Genomic DNA, 27,310 nt, shown 5'->3' with positions numbered 1-27,310 from the left:
CTCCCTGAGCCGGGGGGGGGCTTGACCAGGTGAGTGGGGAGACAGGGGGTCCTTGTGTGCAAGGCAAACCATGTGGCGAACCCCAGTCTCCGCCACGTCCACTCACCACTTAGGGGCTCCCGGGGGGGCAACAGGAAGACAATAAGCGGAGGTGAACCCTTAATAATCAACAGAGGCTCAACTCACACCTCCCAACACAAAATCCAGAAGGTGGAAAGTCACCTGAGCTTCCCAGACACCAGGTTCCCAGGGAGGTTTTACAGAGCGGAGGCAGCTGGGAGACGGGCCAGCAGAAGGCGTCAAAGGAACCCCTGGCTTACTTCCCCTCCACCAGCCGGGAGGCGGGAAGGAAGGTGAAGGAAGGAACGTGTCGAAGCCCCGGTGTGCCAGGCACCATGTGATCTGGTCCTGCCTCACAGTGGCCCCAGTCACTGGCTGTCACTGTTCCCAATGCTCAGCAGAGAAAGCCAGGACCAGAGAGGTCAAGTGACTTGCCCCGAGTCACACAGCTGGGTTGCTGGCGGAGCTGAGACTCACCCCCAAGCTGCTGACTCCAGAATCGTGGCCCTTAGCACCCCAGCCCGAGAGAGCGGGAGCTTGATTTGAAATCAGAGCTAGAATTCCTACCCTACTTGCCATCCCTGGGCCTCAGGCTACATCTCAACAGGCTGATCTCCGCAGAGAGAGCGGGCAGCTGGGCGGGGGGGGGGCGGGGGGGGGGGCGGGCTTTTACCCCCACCCAGCAGGTTAGGGAGCTCAGTGGGAGGCGGAGGGAGCTCAGTGGGAGGGGGAGGAAGCTAAGTCCCCAGTTCTGCCCAGACTGGGCAGCTCAGGCACAACAGCCCTGGAGTCCCGCTCCTGAGTTCTGCTAACCCACCCCACCCGCTCTGAGCAGAGACACTGCCCCGCCCATCAGACACCCCCACCCTGAAGACACACCTTCCCTCTCTGACCTGGGGAGGGGGGAGAGGCACCCACCTGCTCTGCTGACACAAGGAGGCCCCAGGGCAGCCTTGCCACTGTGGCCCAAGGGAGGCAGTGTGGCCGTCGGGGCAACACCCGTGGGAGCTCTGTCTGCAGTCGTGGGGCCCCGAGCCTGGCTGCAGAGGCTGCCCGTACGAGGAGAGCTGCAGAGATGGGGCGGGGCCCGGGGCTGACACGGGTGGGCTTTGGTCTCCTCTGGGGTTACCCCACGCTGAGGGCTGCTCTTGGGGTGCCCACCACTGGTCTCTGAAATCTAAAAAGAGGAGGCAACAAAAGACCCGTGGTATTTCTGCCTGACTCCTTCACCCTTCGTCTTTGTCCATGTCAGACCCTCCTCTCCACACCCATTCCCCCCGGAACTACTTGCCCCCACCCTCAACATCCACTCCAAAGGCCCCCGGACTTGGGGGCGTCCACCAAGCTTCTCACCTGAGGCAGAGGCCTCCCGTGGGCCCAAAGACATCCGGGGGTCCCTGGGGCTGGTGTACACCTCCGGCATGCTGGGGACCTCTGCAGGGAGCCGGGGCGTCAGGGCGCAGAGGGAAGGCCACCCCCCAACATCTGCTCCCTCCCCACCGCTCAGGCGGGACCCAGGAAACTCAGGAGAACAGAAGTGAAAAGGAGTAGGCTTGTGTTTTTGTCAACACCCTTCCTAGGTTTCAAAAGAGTCTCTCATCACATAGAAAACGCCCATTTCACGGGTTTGGCAAAGAGAAAAGCCGTGTGTAAAGAGAGCATTTATGTTTGATCCCAACCACATATAAAACGGTAACACAAAAGTTTTTAATTGGATTGAGGAAAACATAATCCAATTTTTAAATGGGCAAAGAACTTGAACATAAGACTTTTCCAAAGAAGACACAGGGACGGCCGATAAGCACGTGAAAAGATGCTTGACATCATCGGCCACTAAGGAAAGGCAAACGGAGCCACAAGGAGACCCCCTTTGCAGGTACTAGCATGCTTCTAATCAGAAAGCCTGAGATAACGAGGGTCGGCGAGAATGAGGATGAGGGCGGACCCCTCAAGCAACTGCTGGTGGGATACAGAATGGTGGAGACACTGGAAACAACTTGGCAGTTCCTCAAAACAGTTACACGGTAGCCTAGAAATTCCACTTCTAAATATAAGCCCAAGAGAACTGAACACATACACCCACACAGAAACTTCCACATGAATATTCATAGCATCATTATTCACTAAAGCCAAAAGGTAGAAACAACCCAGATATCCATCAACAGATGCATGGATAATCAAACTGGGTACATCCATACGACTGAATGCGATTTAGCCATAAAAAGCAATGAAGTGCTGATTATGCCACAACTTAGACGAACCTCAAAAACATTCTGCTCAGTGAAAGAAGCCAGATGCAAAAGGTATGCTGTTCCTTTTATCTGTATCTAGATGTATCTAGATGTATCTGTATCTAGATGTATCTAGAACTGGCAGATCCATAGAGACAGAGAGATCTGGCTACCAGGGAAGGGGATCAGGGTTAATGGGGAGTGATTAATTGATGGGTGCAGAGTACTTCTATGGGGGTGGTGAGAATTTTTGAAACTAGAAAGATTGAAGGCAGGAGGAGAAGGGGACGACAGAGGATGAGATGGTTGGACCGCATCACCGACTCAATGGACCTGAGTCTGAGTAAGCTCTGGGAGTTGGTGATGGACAGGGAGGCCTGGCGTGCTGCAGTCCATGGGGTCACAAAGAGTCAGATGCAACTGAGCAACTGAACTGAACTGAGAGAGCTGGTGGTCATACAACCTTGAGGACATAACAAATAAGAACACACGGTATACACACACCGAACTGTGTGTTATTGAATTTCACCTCAATAAAAAATTCCATATTAAAAACAACTGAATTGATAAATGAAGAGATGGGGGTAGATGATGAAAATGTAATTACAACAAAATATTAATTGTAGAACTTGATGGTGGGCACATGACTGCTTGCCACACAGCTCTTCATCTTTCCTGTGTGATTAAAGTTTCTCCTCATCTCTTGTCCAACTTGGCAAACTTACTCAATATCACGAACTGTACCCGTTAGAATAGGTGAATTTTATGGTGTATGATAATTAACCTCAATAAGGTTTTTAAAAAGATTTTTCATCACAAAATGTTACAGACAAAATGCAAAAGGCTGTAGATAAAATGAGGACAACAGGAGTTTTTAAAAATGATGCCCAAGATAATACTAGAAAGATATGGCCAAAATGTCCATGGCTGATTCATGTCAGTGTATGACAAAACCCACTGAAATGTTGTGAAGTAATTAGCCTCCAACTAATAAAAATAAATGAAAAAAAAAAAAAGAAAGATATGGCCAAAATGCTCACAGTGACTACAAAACAGACTCACCGACACAGAGAACAGAGCTGTGGTTGCCAAGAGAGAGGGTGGGAGTGGGGGGTTAGCAGAGGCCAACTATTACATAGAGAACGGATAAACAGCACGGTCCTACTGCATAGCACAGGGAGCTATATGCAATATCCTGTGATAGACCACGCGTGCCAATTCGCTTCAGTCATGTCCAACTCTCTGTAACCCTATGGACTGTAGCCAGCCAGGCTCCTCCATCCATGGGATTTTCCAGGCAAGATACTGGAGTGGGGTGCCAGTCCCTTTTCCAGGGGATTTTCCTTACCCCAGGGATTGAAACCGTGTCTCCTGCATTGTAGGCGGTTCTTTACCGCTGAGCCACCAGAGAAGCCAAAGAGAAAAGGATACAAAAAAGGATGTGTGTGCATGTGTGTGTGTGCACTGCTGCTGCTAAGTCACTTCAGTCGTGTCTGACTCTGTGCAATCCCATAGACGGCAGCCCACCAGGTTCCCCTGTCCCTGAGATTCTCCAGGCAAGAACACTGGAGTGGGTTGCCATTTCCTTCTCCAATGCATGAAAGAGAAAAGCGAAAGTGAAGTCGCTCAGTCGTGTCCGACTCTTCACGACCCCATGGACTGCAGCCTACCAGGCTCCTCCATCCATGGGATTTTCCAGGCAAGAGTCCTGGAGTGGGGTGCCATGCCCTTCTCCAGGGGATTTTCCTCACCCCAGGGATTGAACCCGGGTCTCCTGCAACTCCTGTATTGCAGGCCGTTCTTTACCACTGAGCCACCAGAGAAACAAAAGAGAAAAGAATACAAAAAAGGATGTGTGTGTGTGTGTGTATATATATATAAACTGAATCACTTTACTGTACAGCAAAAACTAACACCATATGGTAAATCAACTCTACTTGAATAAAATAAATTAAAAAACCAAAAATGCTCACAGTGAAAGTTTCTGCATGCTCTGTATATGTGTTTTGCCAGGTGGCTGGGTGAGGGGGGTGGCGGGGTGCTTCCTTCTATTTGTTAGTGCTTTTCAAATTTTCCACAATAAACATATCACTACATAGTGGAACAAAGTTACAAAAAAATAAGTGAAAAGTCCACCTCCATAGGGACTACCTACTGCCAGTCCCAGAGAACTTTTAGAAATAATAATTTACAGCTGGAAGATTCCAGTAGACATGTGGTCAAATCTTTGTTTTCCATGTATTGCCCGTCCTACCTGGGTCAAAAGCTCAGAGGAGGTTGATTCAAATTCTCTCCCGGGTTCTGGTCTCCTATCTACATTTCGCCGTGGGTTCACGGGCCCTGGGCCAGCCTAGGAATTCCGGCCGTCCCTCTGTGCCAAGCCCATCCTGCCTCTCTCACACGTGAGGTCTCCTATGACTCTCTTCTGCCACGTCTCAGGCCTTAACTCAGGGTCTGGGGTCCATTCCCACATGCCAGGCACGTCAGGCTGTGCCGGCCAGTACCCACCCCTCCATTCCTCAGACTCTGAGCCTGCATGTCTGTAGCCTGCTCCCCACTCTCTCCATTACAGCCTGACCCTCAGGCAGGCACCAAATGTCCTAACCATCTTTCAAGGTGTCACTTCAAGCCCCCAAACTTTCAACGGCTCCCCTGAGTCCATCAGACAAATGTAAGCTGTAGCCAGAGGCCTGAGGCCTTCAGCATCCCCCCAGCCTTAAGAGCAGCCCCCTAAAAAGACCTGCCACCACCCCCCACCCCACCCTGGGCCAGTGCCAGGCTTGGGTCCTGACTGGTCTCACAGTTACTGAGCACTGGAGATGGGGCCAGAGTGACCGAGAAACTGAGTTTCAAATTTTGTTGAATCAGAATTAAATTTACAATTTAAACACTGACACTTGATTCACTTATCGGAAGATGCTTCAGTATGCCTGGGACGAGTTGGGTAGGTGAATCTGCTTTTTCAACTGGACACCTCATGACATCTAAATCAAGACCGACTACACCAGTGGGATTCCAGAGTCTGAAATGAGAAGTGCTCTAAGTGTAAACTACACAGTGGACTTTGAAGATTTCATTAAAAAAAAAAAAAAAAAAAAAACCTTGTGAAAAAAAGAATATAAAATATCCTACAATTTTTATACCTATTCCAGGCTAAAAATATTTTATTGAGTTAAATAAAACATATTGTTAAATGCCGATTCACTTGTTTCTTTTTACTTTCTAAAATGTGGTTCTTAGAAAAATTTTAATGACATCTGGGCTTGTTTATTTCTACTGGCGTGTTCTGCTCTAGAAAGAGGGGGAAGCAGAACTGTCCAGTGTGTCGGCTGTCAGACGCCCACCCCTCGGGGGAGCCCTCTTTGGACACTCAGCCCCTTCTCCAGGGCACTTGCCAGTAAGTGCTACAGCACGAAAGTACCCAAAACAGCAGGAACCACCCAAATTCCAAATTCTCACCCACAAGTGGACTTCTGTGGAGCCCCTAGAAATCACAAGATGAAAATGTTCACACGCCAAATGTCACTGGGGGAGGTAGGGGGAAGCAGATACAGAAATCACAGGTACAAAGAAACACGAAGGATTTATCCAGTAATGGCTGGGATCAAGGGCAATGTAAGTTTCTCTGTATATACTACATTTCTAATTTCTCCAAACTTTCCACAAGGAACACACATTATTTTTACAATTATGAAAAGAGCAATGAAGGTTTCTTTCTTTCACAACTCACCCTGGCCTGAAGCTCTCATTCTGTTTCCTTCCTTTCTGCGTGAATGCCTCTTTGGGGCAGGCTTAGGGCCACCTCTTCCAGAAAGGTGTGCAAGGTCCTGGGACACTGAGGGGCTTGAGGGAGCGGGACTTGTAAGGGCCTGAGGATCCTCCTGCGCATGTAGCCCAAAGGCCAGGCCCAGGAGCCCAGCCCAGGGCCCCATAGGGCCTCACCACTACTGCAACCCACCCTCCATACAGATGTGAGAGCTGGACCATAAAGAAGGCTGAGTACCAAAGAATTGATGCTTTCAAACTGTGGTGCTGGAGGAGACTCTTGAGAGTCCCTTGGACTGCAAGCAGTTCAAACCAGCCAATTCCAAAGGAAATCAACCCTGAATATTCATTGGAAGGACTGATGCTGTAGCTGAATACTGTAGCCACCTGATGCAAAGAGCCGACTCATTGAAAAAGATCCTGATGCTGAGAAAGATTGAAGGCAGGAGGAGAAGGGGACGACAGAGGATGAGATGGTTGGATAATATCACCGACTCAATGGACATGAATTTGAGCAAACTATGGGAGATGGTGAAGGACAGGGAAGCCTGGCACGCTGCAGTCCATGAGGTCGCAGTCGTACACGACTGAGCGACTGAATAACAACTTTATTTATGGAGCATTGTGTGTGCACAATATTGGGCACTATGCCAAGAGATCACCACAAGCCTGGAAAGTCAGTCTCATTAACCCCACTGCACAGCTGGGCCAGCAGAGGATCAGAGAGGAGAGGGCCTTGCCCAGGGTCACATGGCTGGTCAGCAATGCAGGGGAGATTTGAACCCAGTTAGCCGTTGCCTCTGGGTCACCGGTTCTTGGCCACCTTGCCACGTGTCTCCACTGGCATGCTACCATTTCCCTGTCATTAGCATGTCAGGGCCAAACACACCTCTCTGTGGTCTCAGAAGGCCACTCCGCCAGCCACCCCTGCGCAACCCCAGCCCACACCTTCCCCCAACAACACTTCCTCAAACCCGTGTGCCCCCAAGGGGCATTTCCGTGTGCCCCTTGTCCTACAGCTCCTCACGACTGGGACACCTTCTTTCCCAGTGGGGATGGGGGCGAGGGGGTCAGGAAGGCAGAGGCAATGTGAAGGACATCTCTCCTGGACCACCTCCCTCTCTGCACTCAGCCCTTCAACAAACATTTACTGAGATGGACCACGTGCCAGCTAGGTTCTGTAGGGGTATAAACAGGAAGAAAGAACAGCAAGAATAGTTCCAAAGAATAGCAAGGCGAGATGAGAAAGCCTTCCTCAGTGATCAGTGGAAAGAAAGAGAGGGAAACAATAGAATGGGAAAGACTAGAGAGCTCTTCAAGAAAATTAGAGATACCAAAGGAACGTTTCATGCAAAGATGGGCACAATAAAGGACAGAAATGGTAGGGACCTAACAGAAGCAGAAGATATTAAGAAGAGGTGGCAAGAATACAAAGAAGAACTATACAAACATAAAGATCTTCTCGACCAAGATAACCACAATGGTGTGATCACTCACCTAGAGCCAGACATCCTGGAATGAAAGTCAAGCGGGCCTTAGGAAGCATCACTACGAACAAAGGTAGTGGAGGTGATGGAATTCCAGTTGAGCTATTTCAAATCCTAAAAGATGATGCTGTGAAAGTGCTGCACTCAATATGTCAGCAAATTTGGAAAACTCAGCAGTGGCCACGGGACTGGAAAAAGATCGGTATTCATTCCAATCTCAAAAAAAGGCAATGCCAAACAATGTTCAAATTACTGCACAATTACACTCATTTCACATGCTAGCAAGGTAACACTCAAAATCCAAGCTAGGCTTCATCAGTACCTGAACCAAGAACTTCCAAATGTACAAGCAGCTGGATTTAGAAGACAGAGGAACCAGAGATCAAAATGCGAACATCCGTTGGATCACAGAGAAACCAAGAGAATTCCAGAAAAACATGTATTTCTGCTTTATTGACTGTGCTAAAGCCTTGGACTGTGTGGATCACAACAAACTGTAGAAAATTCTTCAAGAGATAGGAATACCAGACCACCTTACCTCCCTCCTGAGAAACCTGTATGCAGGTCAAGAAGCAACAGTTAGAACCAGACATGGAACAACAGACTGGCTCAAAATTGGGAAAAGAACACGTCAAGGCTGTATACTGTCACCCTGCTTATTTAACTTACATGCAGTGTACATCATGCAAAATGCCAGGCTGGATGAAGCACAAGCTGGAATCAAGATTGCCAGGAGAAATATCAATAACCTCAGATATGCAGACGACACCACCCTAATGGCAGAAAGCAAACAGGAACTAAAGAGCCTCTTGATAAAGGTGAAAAAGGAGAGTGAAAAAGCTGGCTTAGACCTCAACATTCAAAAAACGAAGATCATGGCATCCGGTAGGTACCATCACTTTACGGCAAAGAGATGTGGAAACAATGGAAATAGTGACAGACTATTTTCTTGGGGTCCCAAATCACTGTGGACAGTGACTACATCCATGAAATTAAAAGACACTTGTTCCTTGGAAGAAAAGTTATGATCAACCTTGACAGCATGTTAAAAACCAAAGACATCACTTTGCCGACAAAAGTCTGACTAGTCAAAGCTCTAGTTTTTCCAGTAGTCATGTACAGATGTGAGAGTTGGACCATAAAGAAGGCTGAGTGCTGAAGAATTGATGCTTCTGAACTGTGGTATTGGAAAAGACTCTTGAAAGTCCCTTGGACTGCAAAGAGATTAAACCAGTCAGTCCTAAAGGAAATCAGTCCTGAATACTCATTAGAAGGACTGATTCTGAGACTGAAGAGCCAATACTTTGGCCACCTGATGGGAAGAGCTGACTCATTTGATAAGACCCTGATGCTGGGAAAGATTGAAGGCAGGAGGAGAAGGGGACGAGATGACAGAGGGCAAGATGGTTGGATGGCATCACCAACTCAATGGACATGAGTTTGAGCAAGCTCCTGGAGATGGTAAAGAACAGGGAGGACTGGCGTGCTGCAGTCCATGGGGTCACAAAGAGTTGCACTTGACTGAACAAATGAACAAAACAAGAAGAAGGAAGCGGACCTGGCCCTCAAGAAGCTTACAGCTAGCAGGCCTAACAAGCCACAACCAACCACTGCAGCACCTTAGCGTGACAGCCGTCACAGAGAGCTCTGGGGGGTGGGGGAGAGGTGCTGCCTTCCGGGGGACACACGCTGCCTGGTGAGGCTGCCGAGAGCTGGCCTTTGTGGACGGCAAAGGCCTCACACACAGAGACCTGAGAGGAGGGTGGTCCAGGGGGCTGAGGGCACAGGCAGAGGCGCTGGGGCAGGAAGTGCTGGCCAGGTTGCAGGCAGGGTAAGAGGCCGGGCCAGGCTCCAGCTGCCCCTCCCGTCCTTACCTGGAGGGAGATCGCAGGGCTGTGTGTTGCAGGCCTCCACGGCCGCGGGCTTGGACGGCTGCAGGCTCCCGCAGTGACCGGGGGGCCCAAGGGCACAGACCACCTGGCGCCTCCGAGTGCCCGAGCTGCAGCTCTTGGAGCACTGAGGACCCCCGGGAGGGAGTGAGAGAGAACACGCCGCGTGGGGGAAGAGACCCTCAAGGCTGGGGGGTGCCCATAAGGCAGGGGGAAGGGGAGGATGCCTGGTCCTACACATCAGACCCAGGGACCCGGACTCGACCGTGGGGAGAGGGAGGGGGGCGGGAGGGGGGAGGGGAGGGGAAGGGGGAGTGGGGCAGGTCAGTACTCACTAGACCCCAGGCGCCCACGTGCCAGGCCTGGTCACTGAGCAGGGGACAGTGGTCGCGCACACAGGGCTCGGTGAGCGGGGGACGGTCCTCCAAGGAGCATGCCGTGGCGTGGAGCAGAGACCCCTCGTCACCCCGGCAGGTGACACTCCGCCTCCGGACCCCCGCACCACAGCTGACAGAGCACTGTGAGGACCTGGCTGTCAGCGCGAGCTGGTCCTCGCCCAGCTGGGAGCCCATCAGCCTGGCATGGAGGGCAGACAGCACTCCATGGCCCCAGGCCCAGAGAGGCTGAGTCACCCTCCTGAGGTCACGCAGCCTGAACCACGGCGGCAGACACCCGGCTGAAGTGCGTTTTCCTTTACTTGCAACTGCTACACATGTAGCTGGCCGGAAGCAGTGACCAGCAGCCTCTCCCTCGCCCCCCAAACAACGTGCCTGGCTCCTTCTCTCCCACCCGCCCTGGACCCTCGAGGAGGAGGAAGAGCGCTGCAGCAGGGATCCAAGCCCCTGCTCCTAGACCCAAGCCTTGACCACAGCCTCCGGGACCACCTGGCAGGTCCCTTGTCTCCCAGGAGCCGCTTCCCCTGAGGATGACGAGCCTTCCAGTGTTGCCGGCGGCCGCCCAGGCCTGCCACCCAGCTCCTGATGGCCACCCTGTCCCAGCGGGGCCGGGCCTCACCTCGCTCCAGGGCTCCACACTCCAGCCTGCGCAGCGCTGCAGGTTGCAGGCCCGCCTGCCTGGGGGCTTCTCGGGCAGACCTTCGCACTCAGCATCCTCAGCAGCCTCCTGGGCACCGGCCCCATCAGACGAGACGCAGTAGACGGAGCGGGACTGGAAGCCGCCCCCACAGGAGGCTGAGCAGAGGGTCCAGGGCCCTGTCTTCCAGCTGGTGGGGAGTAGAGCGCAGTGAGGCGGGCCCTGCAGCTAGGTCTGAGGTCCAGGTCCAGGCCCAGGGCGGGGTGGTGGGGGCCAGGAGCGGGGACCCCCCCCCGCCAGCCCATCCTCTGAGCATCGGGCTGTCCAGGTGAGGGGCAGAGAGCCCTGCTCAAAGACCCAGATCCAGCCCTGCTCACCCATTCCCACCACTGTGCCGGGTCCCTATAAGCACAGAGCCTGGCTGCTTCCCTCCCAGGGCTCCCGTCCTCACATGGACCCCTTTCTGCTTCTCACCAGGTCACCATCACCCCAGCCAGACTCCACTCCCTCCAGGTCTAATCTTAGCGGAGGGGGGCGTCTCCCCGAGGGGCCATGCTCACCCACGTGTGCAGTGGCCCCAGGACCTGGACAATAGGGCCACCCCCGCCGCACATGCAAAGCCAAGCCTACCACCATCCCAAGAGACCAGCTGCCTGCCACCAAGGCCACCGGGTGGAAGACGGCACAGCCCTGCAGCGAGCCGGTGGCCTGAGGATTACCTGCTCCTGCACATACGCTGGGCCCCAGCAAGGTGCCACGCTCTGGGCCGGTGCAGGTAAGAGGTCCTTCGTGCACAAACAAAGGCATCGCCAATGTCCTCAGGCCCCTGGGTCTGAGCCCTGGTCCACTCCTTGGCATCTGTCAATTCCCTGCCAGCTCACACCAATACACCTCTAGTACCCACAGCCCCACGCCCCCGCCATTAGCTTGGACATTCTGGACACTGTGTGTTCACGAGGGTGGACAGAACCACCCAGGGTCTCACACTCAGGCCCCCCACTGCCTCCTCCCCATGCCAGCTGTCAGGAGCCCCCCAGCCTCCTCCTTTTCCCAACACCTAAAGCAGCTGAAGGTCTCCACTCCCTTCCCACTGAAGAGCTTGGGCCCTGCCTGGGCAGAGGGGCTGGCAGGGCCTCACCGCTTGGTGTGTGGGCAGGGCTGCGAGCTGCAGGGGCGGCGGTCAGCCGGCCGCGGCTGGGGCTGGCACAGGTGCTCGGGATAGACCTCGTCGTCCATGGTGCAGAACACCCAGCGGGTCTGCTGACCTGCAGAGGCCCGGCCACAGCGGCAGCCGATCAGTCCACATTCTCCCAACGCCTTCTCTGGACCAGGCGCCCTTCTGGACACATCCCGAGTATCACCTTGATCGAGCCTCAGTGACCCCCCTGGATAGGTGGCCATCTCTGAGGCTCAGAGAGCTTTATCTGTGGGTGATGGAGCCCTTCTCTGACACTTGGTCACTGGCTCTAGGCCCACCCTCTGCCACCAAAGGAATACTGTGTCCTAGGAGATGCCACTGCCTCCAGGAAGCCCTCTGGTTCGCTTGGCTAAGGTGGGGGCCCTTCATCGAGTCCCCCCACTCCTGGGTTTCCCCAAGGTGGCCCCCTGTGACATGCAGATGCTGCATCTACTTGTCCACCTCCCACCCACGGCTGGCGCCTGCAGGAGAGCGCCAAGCCCTGCACACAGCCACGCGTCCCCCCCACCCCCAGGCCGCTGCCCTCACCTCCACCACATTCAGCGCTGCAGTCACCCCACGAGCTGTGGCTCCAGCTGAAGCCGGGCCGGGGGGCGCCCAGGGGCAGGTGGTACTCAAAGCGCACGCCCGGGTTGGGCTCCTGGCTGATGAGCTGTGTAGGAGGGTCCCCACTGAGGCCGGACGCCAGGGGGCTGCCCCCGCTCACCCCGAGGTCCTCCTGCCAGCCTCTTGGGGGCCAGGTGCTCGCCTCCCCCTCACCTCAATGACCAGGGGCTCCGAGGTGGGGCCGCGGGCGTGGAGCCGCTCGGGCGCCAGGTCCCCTTCCGCTCCCCGCTCGTAGTGCAGGAGGGTGCTGGCCACGGGCAGGGCGCGGGCGTCCTCTATGGTCCAGTGCCCGTTGAGGTAGTATTCGCCACGGATGCTCTTCACCGCTGCGCCAGGGGAGCGACCCAGTCAGCTGCCAGGGCAGGACCCACCTCCTGGCCACGGCCCCACCCCATACCCCAAAACTGTCCTCACCCAGGAAATTCCTGCTGGCTGCTGCCTCCTCGATGCGGATGCTGGTGGCCCCCACGGGGACAATGAGGATCTGGTTGTAGCCTGGGGGGCAGAGACACTCTGGGACCACCAGCCACAGGGAGGAGTTGGCCTTGAGGCTGCCCAGCGCCCATCCGCACAGGTGGGGTCGCCAAGTAGGACACAGCAGGGCCGGGGGCTTGGGAAAGAGCGTTTCGGAAGGAGGAAACAGCTGCACAGAGGGTGGACGGGTCCAGCACCCGAACTGAGGGGAGGGGACAGATGGGGACGATTGGGGGAGGGGGAGGACACGCCCAGGCATCACTGGAGAAGTGGGCAGAGATCCTAGTGTGAGCCCACAGGCTGCTGCACAAGGGTTTGGTCTCCACCCTGAGGCATGACCTCAGGCCTTTCATGACCTGAGCACCAGATCACACCTTCTCAGGGCCGCGCCAGCGAGCAAGACACCAGGAAGGGGCAGGCGACAGACCCCGGTCTGAACCGTCTGCAGACCCCACGAGGACCCCACCTCTGCTGAGGTCATTGGCCTCAAAGACGCCCGTGACGGGGTAGCAGGTCGTGCCGTCACCCCCACACTGCAGACACTTGTCCTCCTGCTTCAGTGAGTCCAGGTGGTGGTCACAGCCGACGACCTGCCAGGCGGAGATGAGAGGAGACGCGAGAGACCCGGGGGAGTCACGGTCACACCCGGACTGGAACCCTGGCCGCCGCGGAAACCATTCGCTGGTCTCGGGGGCCGAGTAAGCCCTGAACCTGGCTGGTAGCTGATCATCCACCCTCCTGCCTGCAGGGCACCCGCGTCCCCTTCTCTAGCAACAGCATCTCATTTTCCTTCGGAAGCCACCTCTCTCCCACAGCGTGTGGACGTGGCTTCCGGTCAGCAGTGTTGGGCCACTCAGCAGGTTGTACGCTGTGTTCAAGGCGTTCGGGGGAGCCCCAGGCGAGGACAAGCCAGAGGCAATCCCAGGTCGCTGGAACTCCAGGGAACAGTGCCCCCTGCCCCAGGGGGTGGCCAGGCTGGGACAACTGAAGCCTGGGGCTGCTGGGCCATCTTCACACCTCACCAGAAGAGCTTGCCCAACCCTCAGCGGACCCAGAGGAGAAAGCCAAGTGAGGAGAGATTTTCCAGAGCATCAGCCACGCCCCTGCAGCCAGCCAGCCCCTCCCTCAATGGCTTTTTTTTCCCCCTCAAGTCACTTTTAGTTGGGCTTCTCTAACTTGCCACCCAGAGGGTTCCTCTTATTGTTGAATTTTCAAAGGGCAAAGGCAAGAGGGCCTCAGGTGCAAGGCACCTTAGAAGCTAGTCTTGAGAAGGCGTCACGCTCAGGAGAGCCTCTGGTGGGGGGGGCAGGGGGACAGCCTGCAATGAGCCCCAAACCAGCTGGTGGGGGTGGCAGGGACAACTCACCCGGCAGCTGCCATCCACACAGATGTCCCGTTTGCCAGGTTCACAGGGTGTCCCGTCTACAACGGCCTCCTTGTGCTTGTAGTAGAAGCTCTCCCCCTTGGGGATGCAGTTCAGCTCACATTTGTTGGGGGCTGCGGTAATCAAGAGGGGAAACGTGAGAGGCTGAGCGAGGTTCGAGGCCTGTGCAAGCAACAGCGAAGTGTGGGCAGGGGCTAGAAACAGGCACACACACACACGGAGAGGAAGTCCTACACCATCACACCCCCAGTGGCTCAAAATCCCACCACCATCACAGGGGGAAAGGATCTTCTCCATGAAACAGATATATCTCTGGGAATCAAGTCAAGGGAAAATCCTAGAATAAGGAAAAAGCTAGACACTTGAAGTGGTCTATCTCAGCATTACTATTTATAATAGCCTGAGTGTCAGCTACTCTTTCTAATTACTATCACTAGATTATTACACCTGTGGATTGTGCCATTAAAAACTGTGATTATGAAGACTAGCCAGTAATGTGGTGAAATGTTTATAACAGAATGCAAAGTGATACCATGTAACAATCACAAATACATAAACAGAGAGAGAAAGTAATGTGAAAGGGACTAGAAAGAAATGCTAGCAGGGATCCTATGAAAGAGGTGGGTTAAGGTAATTTTCTTGTTTTTTTATATTTATCTATTTGAATAATGCTAACAGGATTGTAATCACCTCCACCACAAAGAAGGCATCCCTCGGCAACCCTTTTTAAACTTTCCTCTGTTCTAATTTTTCTGTCATATTTTGTTGTTGTTCAGTTGCTAAGCTGTGTCCAACTCTGCGACGCCACGGACTGCAACACTCCAGGCTTCCCAGTCCTTCACCATCTCCTGGAGTTTGCCCAAACTCATGTCCATTGAGTTGGTGATGCCATCCAACCACTTGGTCCTCTGTCGCCTCCTTCTCCTGCCCTCAATCTTTCCCAGCATCAGTCTTTTCCAATGAGTCAGTTCTTAGCAAATTATTTTCAACATACCCTCACCTTAGGATCCAGCAGAAGCAATGAATGCAAACTTCTCCACTGGGGCCTCCACCTCTAGGCAAGACCCCTCCCCCAGCCCACAGCACATAAAATATTCACTGATTTGGAATCCAGAGTGCCAGAGAATTTCCAGGAGTCATCTACAGTGAGCAGTGAAAACTCATACTGGGAAGGATTATCCTACAGCATATCTGACTCATCGAAAGTGTTTTAATTACACCATGTTAGTGATTTTTGTTTTTGTTTTTCTTGAACTGTATCGCTCTAAAAATTAATGACCTACACGCTCCTCAAAGTTACCCAGAGCATGGCCTCCAGCCCCAGAGATTCTGAGTAAATGAGCTCTTGCTACACCAAGCCCGGGGGCAGCCCAGCCTGCAGTTTGCCCAAACTTGGGCACAGGTCTCAACCCCACCCCACCCCCACCCCCCACCCACCCCCCTGGAGACTCTTGCCAGTGAGGAAGGCTTCAGCGAGCAGGCCAAGCAAAAGGCCGCTCAAAACTGCACAGAACTGGCCAACGCTTGGCCTGAAACATTGTATACCCAGGGGGAAAGGATGGAAAAACCTCAAAATGGTCACCAGTGTTATGCCCTGCTGGGAGTACTGGAGGTTTTATTTTAAATGTATTTGACAAGCATCTAGAATATGGTGAGGGCTTCCCAGGTGGCCCAGCAGTAAAGAATCCGCCTGCCATGCGGGAGATGCAAGAGACACGGACTGGATCCCTGAGTCGGGGAAGATTCCCTGAAGTAGGAAATGGCAGTCCACTCCAGCATTCTTGCCTCGAAAGTTTCATGGGCAGAGCAGTCCATGGGGCCTCAAAGAATCGGACAGGACTGAACGATTGAGCACCACAATATGTTAGTGGAATTGCGAAATGCAAAGTCAATGTAGCAAAGAGATTGCCCAAAGAAGGGGCCCAGCGCAGGACAACGCAGGGCGGGGCAGCAGGGGCGCCCAGGGGAGCGCGCACTTACCCCCGTAGTAGGGCAGCCACTTGTAGCGCCGCCCCTGGAACTCCCGGCTGTCGAACTCCGCGCACTGCTCCGCCCTGAAGTCGCGGGCGCCGTCCGGGCAGCTCTGTGGGGAGGAGGGGGCTTGTGGGTCCACCATTGGGGTCCACCGTCCCCCTGCTGCAGCTTCGGGGAGGCGGGGGTCAGCCCCCCTCCAGGGGCCTTGTGCTAACGAGGCGAAGGTATCATTTCAGGCGGCGGGGTGAGGAAGCGGCTGCCGTGCACCCACGTGCGGGGGTGGGGGGCTTCCCGAGGCCAGTATGTCAGCCGAGGCGGGGGTCCGGGGAGCTGTCCTCCACCCCCAGGGGCTATACCTTACCTCCGTGCGGCAAGAGCGGTGGCTCCGGGTGGGACCCACGCAGCTGGAGCCGCCATCTCTCCTGCAGGGCGAGAGCACTGGGAAAAGCCGAAGCCCCACGACCCAGCACCCGCCCCCTCCTGGGGTCCTCCCACAGGTCCCCCCGACCCCCAGTTTCGGCGGGCACTGCTGGGCCAGAGGGGTGGCAGAGAGGAGGGGGCTCACAAACCCCCCTGCTGCTGCTAAGTCACTTCAGTCGTGTCCGACTCTATGCGACCCCGGAGTCGGCAGCCCCCCAGGCTCCCCTGTCCCTGGGATTCTCCAGGCAAGAACACTGGAGTGGGTTGCCATTTCCTTCTCCAATGCATGAAAGGGAAAAGTGAAAGTGAAGTCGCTCAGTCGTGACTGACTCTTACGGACCCCATGGACTGCAGCCCACCAGGCTCCTCCGTCCATGGGATTCTCCAGGCAAGAGTACTGGAGTGGGGTGCCATTGCCTTCTCCAATGCATGAAAGGGAAAAGTGAAAGTGAAGTCGCTCAGTCGTGACTGACTCTTACGGACCCCATGGACTGCAGCCCACCAGGCTCCTCCGTCCATGGGATTCTCCAGGCAAGAGTACTGGAGTGGGGTGCCATTGCCTTCTCCGCACAAACCCCCTTAGGCAGGTATAATGAGCCCTGTGTTCGGACCTGGGAGAAGCCCCACCCAGAAGGCTAACTAGCCTAGAGCTTGGCTAACTTGGGGCCACTCTGCCTCTTAAAGCATATTCCCAGAGAAGACTCAAATTCTGTCCTTGGAGATACAATAAGACGCAATATATACCCACTTGGTAAGGTTATTCTGCCATTTAAGGGGAGTAAATGTGGATAAGACACTTAGAATAGTATCTTCTCTCTGCCTCTTCAGGCAAAGTTTTCAGGAACTGTTAACCCCCCGACAGGCAGAGCGTCATCACCCCTTCTTTTGAGCCCTATGGTACTCATCAGAGTGCAGGGCACACAGCAGGAACTTAATAAGTCACTTGGAGTGAGAAACATCTATACTTGACAAAGGGGCTGACGGCAGAGAAACCGCACACGTTAGGAATTTTTGAGGATTGTTTGTTAATTCAACAAGAATTCATTACACCTGCTGGCACTGCCAGAGAAGCTAGAGACTCAGGGATGGATGAAGCAGCAATGGCACCAGCTCCCTGAAATAAGATTGTCGTTGCAATCAGAGTGTCAGTATGCGGAAATGACTCGATTTAAAGTTCTCCACTGATGTTGCTCCCAGAACAAATCTGTCGTGTGGTAGGTTTTGCCCTTGTGGCCTTGGCACTGGCCCAGGACACCCAGCCACTGCCCCGCGCCTACCCTCTTTTAGCAAGCTGGCCCATCCCCACCTTCCTACCTCTGGGTGTAGCAGGGGCGCTCCCGGAAGCTGACGCCCCCTCCACAGGTCCGGCTGCAGGGGCTCCAGTTACCCCAGGAGCCCCAGGTGTCGCTCTGCCGCCTCACCTGGGGAGCCTAGAGGAGGACACGCTCAGCAGCAGGAGTCAGCACTCGGAGCCCCCACAAGAGTGCTCCGGGCTGCCCTGACACCCCCGGCCTTGGAGCATCGCCCTCCCCTGCAAGGAGCCTGAGACGGTGTCTCCTAGAGCCAAGCCTTCAGGACTGCAGCACCCCAACATCCTCATTTGTGGAACAAGCCAGCTTTCACCATAAGGAGCTGGGAGCCAACCCAGCCTTCCCATCCATCAGTGCCGCCTCCACCAGCAGCCCCTATGTGCCCAGTACAATGGGCAAGCTGCGGGCAGAGAGCTCTCCCCTGATCGTGTCTGACCATGACATCCCCTGGCTGGGCAGAGTCTGGTCTGAGAACCAAGATGTCTACAATTGAATGAAAGCCCCCAGACCAGCAGAGCATATCCTCCCAGGAGGGAGATATAAAAGCGCAGGAGGACCGGCATGTCATCAGGTAGGATGGGTTCCACGTGTGCGGGGAATGCCGTCCACCCGCAGCGCCATGTTTTTGTAACTCTGGCCTAGTAAGAACTTAATCTAATCGTGTGCACGTGTGTGTTAGGATGGGGTGGTGATTTCTTCCTGCCAAGCTGTGGCAGGGGCCCCCAGGAATTCCCCAGTATCCATCCTCCCCTTCTCCCATTAAGAGAACTCTTGACTCCTAGCTGGATAGCTGGCTGCCCTCCCACCCAAGTTCGTTTCCCAGGTTTCCTGCAGCCAACCACAGCTATGTCACTAAATTCTTGTCAGTGAGATGTACATGAAAGATGCTGGGTAACAGCCTTCCTTGTGGCTCAGCTGGTAAAGAATCCGCCTGCAATGCAGGAGACCTGGGTTCGATTCCTGGGTTGGGAAGATCCCCTGGAGAAGGGAAAGGCTACTCACTCCAGTATTCTGGCCTGGAGAATTCCATGCATTGTATATACAGTTCATGGGGTCGCAAAGAGTCGGACACGACTGGGCAAGATTTCCTTTCCTAGCAGTCTCCAGTACAGGCATATTTCAAAGATACTATAAGCTTGGTTCCACCAGAATAGAGCAAGTATTGTGATAAAGCAGATCACGCAGCTTTGGGGATTTCCCAGTACATGTGAAAGTTGTTTGTACTATACTAGAATCTATTAAGTGTGTGATGGTATTAAAAATAATGTATGTACCTCAATTAAAAAGTACTTTATTACTAAACAAATGCTAGCTATCACCTAAACTTTCAGCAAGTCATAATCTTTTTGCAGTGGTAACATCAGAGATCATTAATCAAACATCACCATAACAAACATAATAATGATTGAAAAGTTTTAAATATTTTGAGAATTTAAAAAATGTGACAAAGTGAGCAAATGCTGTTGGAAAAATGACATTGATAGACCCTCTCAACACAGCAATTTGTGAAAAAACAATGCACTAGCTGCAAAGCATAATAAAACAGTGTGCCTGTAATCTCCTTAAGAGATAGCTTGCGTGTTCATTTGTCCTTTTTCTTAGTCCTCCTATACTCCTTCCTGCTGGTTGGAAATCAGATGTGATGGCTGGAATTGGAGCAGCCTTCGAAACTATGTGGTAATTTAGGAACAGAAGTTTCAAACACTGAAGCAAAGGTACAAGAATCCTGGAGCACTTGGTGAGATAGAACATCCCTAGATTTCTGACCATGCGTGTTTATGAGAGAGAGGAATCGGGTCTTTTTTTGTTGAAGGACTGTCATTTGGGACTCTAACAGGAAAATGATCCTAATGGATACAGGTACCCGCCAGAAGGATCTGGTACCCTGCAGCTGACTTCAGAAGTCCACATGCTACACATATATTCTCTCATTTACTCCACAGAACAACCTGACCATCCCGGTGCATGGAAAAGAGGTGAAGAGAGGCAGCCACCAGGGACGAGTGGACACAATGGCGGGCTGGCTGCACTCCAGGCCTCTGCTCTTGTACCAGGTTCCCACCAACCTCACCTGGGGAACCAAGGGGGACACTGGATGAGGCCTGAGGATGGACGGGTGTTAGACTTGCTTTCTTGCTGGGAGGCAAAACGTGGATTGGAAATATGTCCTGTTTGTTTGAAGGGGACTTTATTTTAGGGCATCACAACGTAATAATCTCTAGAGGAAAAAATCCCTGCCATTTTCCCTAGAAAGAACTCAAGTTCTCATGCGGAAAAGCAAACTGTTCCTCATGTAGTGAGCCTCCCGCCACAACCCAGGATCTCGGGTGAGGATGGAGGTTTGCACACACGCAGATTACACCCAACGCTCTTCTAGCGCCCCGGTGCCAAATATCTAGTTATCCTTGGTTTATAATAAAACCATGAACCCTGAATCACAACAACTCATACACGTTTGCTGAACCACATACAAAACCAAGAAGGAAGGGCCAACCAGATCAAAGTCTGAGCTTTCACTCTTCAAATCATTTACCCTTCACTTCTAAGTGGGCCAGATCTCCGAGCTTCTAAAAACCAGGATATAAAAGTGTTCCGTGAAATTTAAACTGAAATTTACTTGATCAGTTCCTATTTTAAAGGGGAAGGTACTGAGTGTCGGGGATAGAGGGTGACTTTCCAGGGATGATAAGCACCTCCCCCCAGACTCATTGCTGTAAAAAGTGAAAGTGTTGGTCGCTCAGTCCTGTCTGACTCAGCGCGACCCCATGGACTTTAGCCTGCCAGGCTCCTCTGTCCATGGGATTCTCCAGATAAGAATACTGGAATGGAAAGCCATTCCCTTTTCCAGGGAATCCTCCCAACCCAGGGATCAAACCCAAGTCTCATGCGTTGGAGGCAGATTCTTTACCATCTGAGCCAAGAGGGAAGGCTCATCACTACAACATAAGAAGCAGTCCACGGGAACTGCCGCTTTCTTATCCTGCCGGCCTCGTCCTAGCTACTAACTACCTCTGACCAAGGCCTGCTTGGATGGCAGGCTCACTCCTGAAGCAGGAGACCTGAGCCCTCCATCCACCCTTCCTTGCCCCCAGGCTGGGCCTGTGGGTGTGCACAGGCAACAAGGGGCGCCCTGCCACCGTGTGCAGTCAGGACGGGGAGGGGCAGGCATCCGAGAGCCAGGCCTGGTCCTGTAGTCTCTCTGGCAAAGGGAAGTGCATTCAGCCAGGAGCAGCACAGGCACATCGCGTTTCTCTGTAATTACCACGAGCGGCGTGATGGTGTGAAGCCAGAATGAGCTGGTCCAGTCCACCCTCACCTGGGCCTGTCCTCACCTGCCTCCTGCCGCCCTCTGCGCCCTACCAGCTCCTCCTCCAACCCCCACCTGGGCAACTCAGGAGCCCCCCTTCCTGTCACACTGTTCCCGGGGGATCACCTGCCCAATGTGCTGGGGTGGGAGTGGGAACAGACCGGAGGCAAGGAGAGTGGAAGACCCCTGTGAAGCCTCCCCTGACCACCCTGGGGTAGGGGCAGTGAGAGGCGTGATGTGTCAGTCGTCCTTAACTTACTATTCATTCTGCTCCAGCTGACCCCGGTCAGCACTGAGAATGATCCCGTGAAGGCTTGGGGATGGTGGGGAGGGGGTTCCGCCATAGCTAGAGTCACCCTGGGTCATGGAGGGGGGGTCCTGCCCCCAGTTACAACCAGCCTGGGCTATGGAGCGGGGGTGGGTCTCACCCCCAGCTACAACCAGCCTGGGCTACGGGGAGGGGGGCGTCCCACCCCCAATTATGACCAGGTTGGGCTATGGGGGAGTACGTATTTCACCCGGCTAGAACCAGCCTGGGCCATGGAGGAGGGGTGGGTATTGCACTCAGCTAGAACCAGCCTGGGCCATGGGGCAGTCCCACCCCCAGCTAGAACCAGCCTGGGCCACACCCTCCCCCAGACAGTGCATCGGGTAAGGAGGGGGTCCCAGCCCCATGGACCCAGGTGTTTCTAAGGGAGAAAGCCCCTAACAGGCCCCAGGTTACTTCGGATCCCTCATTTCACCTGCATGCAACCTGTGCGTGGGCGTCATTACTCTCCAATTTAAAGGAATCTAAGATCTGATGATTTGCTTAGCATCACACAGCTGCTGGAGGTGGTTCTGAGTTTCATCCTGGTGTCCTGACACTCACCACACACCCCCCCCCCCCAGCTAAGCCGTGACCTCAGTGCAGCCAGGCACGAGGACGAAGTCTGTGGCGAGGACCTCAGGGTGTGGCGCTGAGGAAACAAGGACCCCGGCGTAGCAGAGGTGACCTGGGGCCGCCAGAAGGTGGTGAAGGGGACATGAGGAAGGGGGCTCTAGCCCACTCTCTGCCCTGAGGCCCACGCCAAACCCGCTGCCCACTGCTGACTCCCACCCCTGCCTGCCCCCTGGTTGGAGGAGGACTTTTCAGCCTTCACTCACATTTCCACAGAGACGGCATCACCCTGCCTCTCCCCAAGCAGTGAACAGTGGGGGTCCTTTCTCAGGGGCCCTCCTGCGGGGCTCAGGAGACAGGGCTGTGAGTCTCCCCCCACGGAGCCCTCTCCAGGGGCGGACGGAATCTGTGCCCTCCATCCTGTCAACGTGGGAGAAGCTGGGCAGAAGCAGCTCCAAGAACAAGCCCAGCTCAGCACACGGTCCCCTCCCCCAAGGTGGGGCCTGTGATCTAGAAGATTCCCTGCACCTCCTTGGAACCCAGGTAGGTTCTCCAGGGAGCCTGTCCCTCAGGCCCCTGGTAATGAAACAGTTACTGTGATCACCAGTTGCCTTCCTGTATCCACTCTCTGAATTTCCACTAATGCGGTAGCCGCTAACCACATAAGGCTGTTTAAATTCATGTTCATTAAAATCAAATAAGGGCTTCCCTGGTGGTCCAGTGGTTAAGGATCTGCCTGCCCAACGCAGGGGACACTGTCTCGCTCCCTGGTCTGGGAAGATTCCATATGCCACAACTGAGCCCGAGTGCCACAGCTTCCGAAGCCAGTGAGCCCTGGAGCCCGCGCTCAGCAACGAGAGAAGCCAACGCAATGAGAAGCTCATGCATCTCAAGTAGAGAGCAGCACGCAGGTAGCAACAGACTCAGCCCAGTTAAAAATAATTTTAAAAATCAAATAAGATTCAGTTCCTCAGTTGTACTGACCACATGTCACGTGCTCAGTAACCACGTGAACCCAGTGGCTCTCTTATTGGACAGCACAGATGCAGAGCATTTCCATCATCTCAGAAGGTTCTATTGAACAGCCCTGCTCTAGATGCTGCAGGGGCATTGAGAGGCAGCCGAGTTTGGTCAATAGGCAAGTGGCAGACGTCTGGTGGGATGGCCATTTGGCCCTGCTCCTTAGCTGGTGCCAGCAAGGACCCCTCTTCCTTCCACCGTGATAGACCACCACTCTGGACCTCCGCAGCATTAGCAGCGCGCCCAGAACCTTCTGAAGGAGGGGTGGAGCCGCTGGGAAGTTGCCAATTCTGAGAACTGTTCCCTAAAGCCAGACGGGAAGTTCTGGGCACCAGAGGTTGCAAGGTCCCACCCGTCTTTGAAGGCGCTCAGGCCGAGGGTTCTCCTCTTCCCGCCCCACCATCCAGACAGTGGGCTTCTCTTGGGGATGGCGCCGCGGCCACTGGCTCCAGCCATCGGGCGCTCCGACCCGCGACGACCCTCGGCCGGGTTGGGGGCGGGAGGAAGGGTCGCACTCACCGAGGACCCGGGCGCGGGGGCCAGCAGCAGGGGCACGAGCAGCAGCAGCCGCCGCATCTCGGTCGGGCCTGCGGGAGAGGCGGGGAGTGGAGCGGGCGGGGCGGGGAGGAGGCGCCGCCCCACCCGTCCGAGCCCCGCGCTCCGCGCCGGCTCCCGGGCCAGCGCGGAGGTGGCGGCCCGTCCTCGCCCACAGGTGACCCGCACACCCGCAGAGGGACTGGAGGGGACGCCGTGGGTCGCAGTGGAGGGTCTTATACAGTGAGGGAGCGCAGGCCCGTCTACAACTGGCTTCTAAAAGTTCAAGAGTAACTTCTTTCAGGGTTTCAGAGGGAAGAAAGAGCAATTCAAAACATTGGTTAAAAGACAGTTCAGAATCAAAGCATTCAGACTCACTGTTTTCATTCAGCAAGAGATCCTTTTTTAAAAGCCATTACATCACTTGTTTAAAAACTCGTAAAGACTTTTTAAAAAGTCTCTGTAGGTACTTTAAAAGCTTAGCTTAAAAGCTTTGAATATGTTGATTGTATCTTACTTTAAACCCAAGGGAGCGTTTCTCTGCTCCGGAGAAGCTCCACAAGCAGGCTCCCTACGCAGGTGGGTGGGTGTGGGTGTGTGTACAAAATGCCTGTGTGATTTGGCGTGTGCGAGTGCAGTATGCACAGAGAAGAGTGCAGTCTGGTGCGTGTGCGCAGTATGTGTGCAAGTGTGTACATGTCACCGTGCTGGAAAATGGCATACTCAATGTGCCCCTTTCAGTACCAAACATTAAGCAAGTACTGACTTGTATGCTTAAGTTTTAAAATCTAACTCCACCATGGTTCTCTTTAATTTTCCTTAAGCACAAAATGACTTCAGTTTACAAGAATAAAATAGAGCGTACTAAGCCAAGTTCAGCCAAATATAACCTGGCACATCTATACTGCGTCAATTTAGTACCAAGAGTGATTCATGTAGGCATCATTTTCACTGCAAACCAGGGGTTCCCGGGGCTGGCGGTGTGAGGGGTGGAGGCCCCGCCTGGGCTCTGCGACCCCTGGTGGAAGAGCCGCGCGCAAGCGGGGAAGCCGGGGTGCCTGGGAAGCCGCGTGCTAGGGCTAACAACGAAGATGCTGCTTCTCTGAAGTAGAGACTGCCTTCGCCGGGGGGGGGGGGGCGGTGAATAACGCAGCTAAAGGAGAGACAGCAGGGAGGACAGGAGAAAAGAACTTAAGGAGTTGCTACTGGGAGCGGCGGACGCGCGCCGAGTGGTCTGCGGCCTCGCACCGGACGTCGGGTCCCCGCGCGCCCTTCCCGGTCTCCACGCGAGGATGTCCCCTGCGCCCGCCTCGCGGGGGAACGGGCCCGCTGCAGCCCCCGAGGCGGAGAGGGGCGGCACCCGGCTCGGGCGCTCCAGGGCCACAGCCGCGGCAGCACCAGGGAAGAGGGGCGCGCGGTCTCCGGGACCCTGCGCTCCGGAACGGCACCCGACGGAGGGAAGCGCAGAGGAGGCCGGAGGGTTGGCGTGGGCCGCCCGGGGTTGCGTCTGTTTCAGTCCGGCCATCTGCCCTCCGAGGCTTCCTTTTCGCTCACGACCTCCGCTATCCCGGCGCGAGGGCCCGAGGCGCGGAGCGGGCTCCGCCCTAGCGAAGAGCCGGAGGCAGGTCTCCTCCCAGGACCCCCACTTCCTCCGACACCGCTCTCCCAGGCAGCCGGGTTGGGGGTGGGGGGCGGGCAAATTCCTGCAGCAGCCCGGAGGTGAGCCGCCCCGGCCCCCGGGTCCTGTTCCTCCGCCTCCTACCTGTCTCCAGGAACCTCGCGCGCGCAGGGCCGGCGGGGCCGCTCCGTCGGTGCCCGCCCAGCCCCAGTCTGGGAGGTCGGCCAGGTCGCCTGGAACGCCGGCGGAGGCTGGGCTTTCTCTCTTCGCCGCTGGCGGGCTTCCCCCCCGCCCATCTCCCCCTCACCCAGCTCTGCTGTCATCCATCCCCGGTGACCTGCGATGCCCAGGGCCTCCGTCCCCTCGGGTCTGTGCCAAGGGTTTGCCCTTCATATTTGCTGCTGGCGCCAGTCCCATTTCCTCTGTACCCGAGTCTTCCCGGTCTGTGCCATCCTTCCTTCGCATCCGCCTTACAACAACACAAACCTATGTGCAGCCGCCTGTCTTCTACCCCTGAATTCTATGCTTCCTCATGACCATTTCCCACTGCCTACAATGCCCTCGGGAAACCCCCTCTGACCCGGCAAACTCCTACTCATCCTTCAAGATCTGCCCAACACCATCCTCTCTAGAAGCCTCCCAACACCACCCCAGGCAGCTGGTGGCCCCTGCTTCCTCAATCTCCACCTCTGCTGCAGTTCTCTGGTGCAACACCCTGCCCGGCTCGGAGTCTCCCTAAGTCAGCTCTGAGGTCCCTGACGGTAGAGTGTGCATCCCTGTCACCTGTGTTCACAGCACTAGTTGGGATCAAGGTAGGAGCTAATTTTCCTTCCTACTTGTCTTTCTTTTTCTTAACCAAGGCACTCTGTCTTGTCTGCCATTTCTGTCTCGGAAACTGGAAATCACCTATCCTCAGAAAACTAGCCCTGATCCTGGGACACGTCGGAGGTGGGGTGATCACGAGGCTGGCTCCTTTTCCCTCATCCTCTTCTGCCTGCAGCCCCTTTCCTAACCCAGCTGTTGGGCATTTCCCCTCCTGGCCTTCTGAGGAGCAGGGAGCTTACCCCTTCTTCAGACCTGCAGCTCCGGCAACTCATCTCCCTGGACCATCACGGATGCTCAGACAAAATGCTTAGTAAAACCTAAGCATGTTAAATTTGGCCCATTACTTACCTATCCTGAAGAGAGGAGATGCAGCGGCTGTGCAGCTGGGGCCCCCTGGGGACGTGTGTGAATTCTTACACAAAGATAAAGCTTGGCAGAGAAAAGGAAGTGGGATTACCCCAAACCTCTCTAGAAAAGGAAAAAGCCTTGCTCCCATTCAAAAAGCCCCACTCCCTGCCTGCCTCAGCCAGGAATTTTCTGAGCTTGGTCAAAGGTCCCTGTTAAGAGGGAGGCAGCTGCTTCTCTTCCTGTGGGGGGTTGGCGGCCAAAGCACCTTCCTGAGCTGTTTCTGTGTTTCCTCTCTGATCCCTTCTGCTCAGAGGCCCAGGTTTCTTATCTCACACCTCAGCTGCAAACGAGACCCAGAGGCTGGACAGGCAGGTCCCTGGACCCACCAGCCGGGCTCTAGCCGTTCCTGGTTAGGGCAAGCACTTGCCTTTAAGCCTCGCGTCCCACCACCTGAGGGACTTGGTGACCACAGGGCCCAGCACACACAGTCCTTGTTCAATAAAAAGAACGGTGTGCACAAAACCGTGGTGGTAAAAAAAACAAAAACAAAACCGTGGTGGTTTATAAAGATTTTTTTTTCCAGGAAAAAAGTGTAAGGCCTCTCCCCTAGTAAACCCCCCTCCGCCCTGGTCCTGTCTCGCCCTCTGTGGCTGCAACCTGGGGTGGCAGAAGGAGCACCGCCCTGAGAGGCAGACAGCTGTGCCGGGAGCCTGTCTGCCTCTCATTGTGTGTGAACTCAGGCAAGTCATGTCACCTCCTCAATTGCTCACTTGAGCTCACGTCGAGGGTGGTGGAGAAGAGAAGTCACTGGCTTCTATAAAGCCGCTACTAGGTGCTCAATAAGAGTGGGCTCCTTCTGTCCCATGCTCCCTCCACCTCTGTTAGGGGAAGCACACTGATTGAAACTGCCCACCCTGGCCAGGCACCATAGTAACCATTTGCATGAGT

At 54.7% G+C, this 27,310-nt stretch overlaps 1 protein-coding gene across 7 annotated transcripts in view; it reads right to left on the bottom strand.

Annotated features, from left to right (window-relative positions):
• PAPLN (papilin, proteoglycan like sulfated glycoprotein) overlaps window positions 1–26,540 on the bottom strand; it is a 35,965-nt gene extending 9,425 nt beyond the window's left edge. For 3 of the 7 annotated variants that reach the window (XM_043472477.1, XM_043472478.1, XM_043472483.1), the window contains exons 1-17: window positions 24,778–25,321; window positions 23,557–23,624; window positions 17,835–17,950; window positions 16,462–16,522; window positions 16,107–16,209; window positions 14,109–14,239; window positions 13,209–13,332; window positions 12,683–12,763; window positions 12,422–12,594; window positions 12,191–12,314; window positions 11,603–11,729; window positions 11,184–11,249; window positions 10,447–10,654; window positions 9,768–9,950; window positions 9,418–9,559; window positions 1,414–1,494; window positions 979–1,237 (exon numbers count right to left, since the gene is read on the bottom strand). In XM_043472477.1, the coding sequence (XP_043328412.1) occupies window positions 979–1,237; window positions 1,414–1,494; window positions 9,418–9,559; window positions 9,768–9,950; window positions 10,447–10,654; window positions 11,184–11,249; window positions 11,603–11,729; window positions 12,191–12,314; window positions 12,422–12,594; window positions 12,683–12,763; window positions 13,209–13,332; window positions 14,109–14,239; window positions 16,107–16,209; window positions 16,462–16,522; window positions 17,835–17,950; window positions 23,557–23,624; window positions 24,778–25,096 (2,366 nt within the window). In that variant the 5' untranslated portion in view covers window positions 25,097–25,321. The other 4 variants (XM_043472480.1, XM_043472482.1, XM_043472481.1 and 1 more) reach the window with 4 other exon arrangements.
• Window positions 26,541–27,310: the final 770 nt, after the last annotated feature.

The sequence above is a fragment of the Cervus canadensis genome, chromosome 6 (assembly GCF_019320065.1).
Source record: "Cervus canadensis isolate Bull #8, Minnesota chromosome 6, ASM1932006v1, whole genome shotgun sequence".
NCBI lineage: Eukaryota > Metazoa > Chordata > Mammalia > Artiodactyla > Cervidae > Cervus > Cervus canadensis.
Note: the sequence above shows the minus strand (reverse complement) of the source record. Positions and strands in the feature narration are given on the sequence as shown.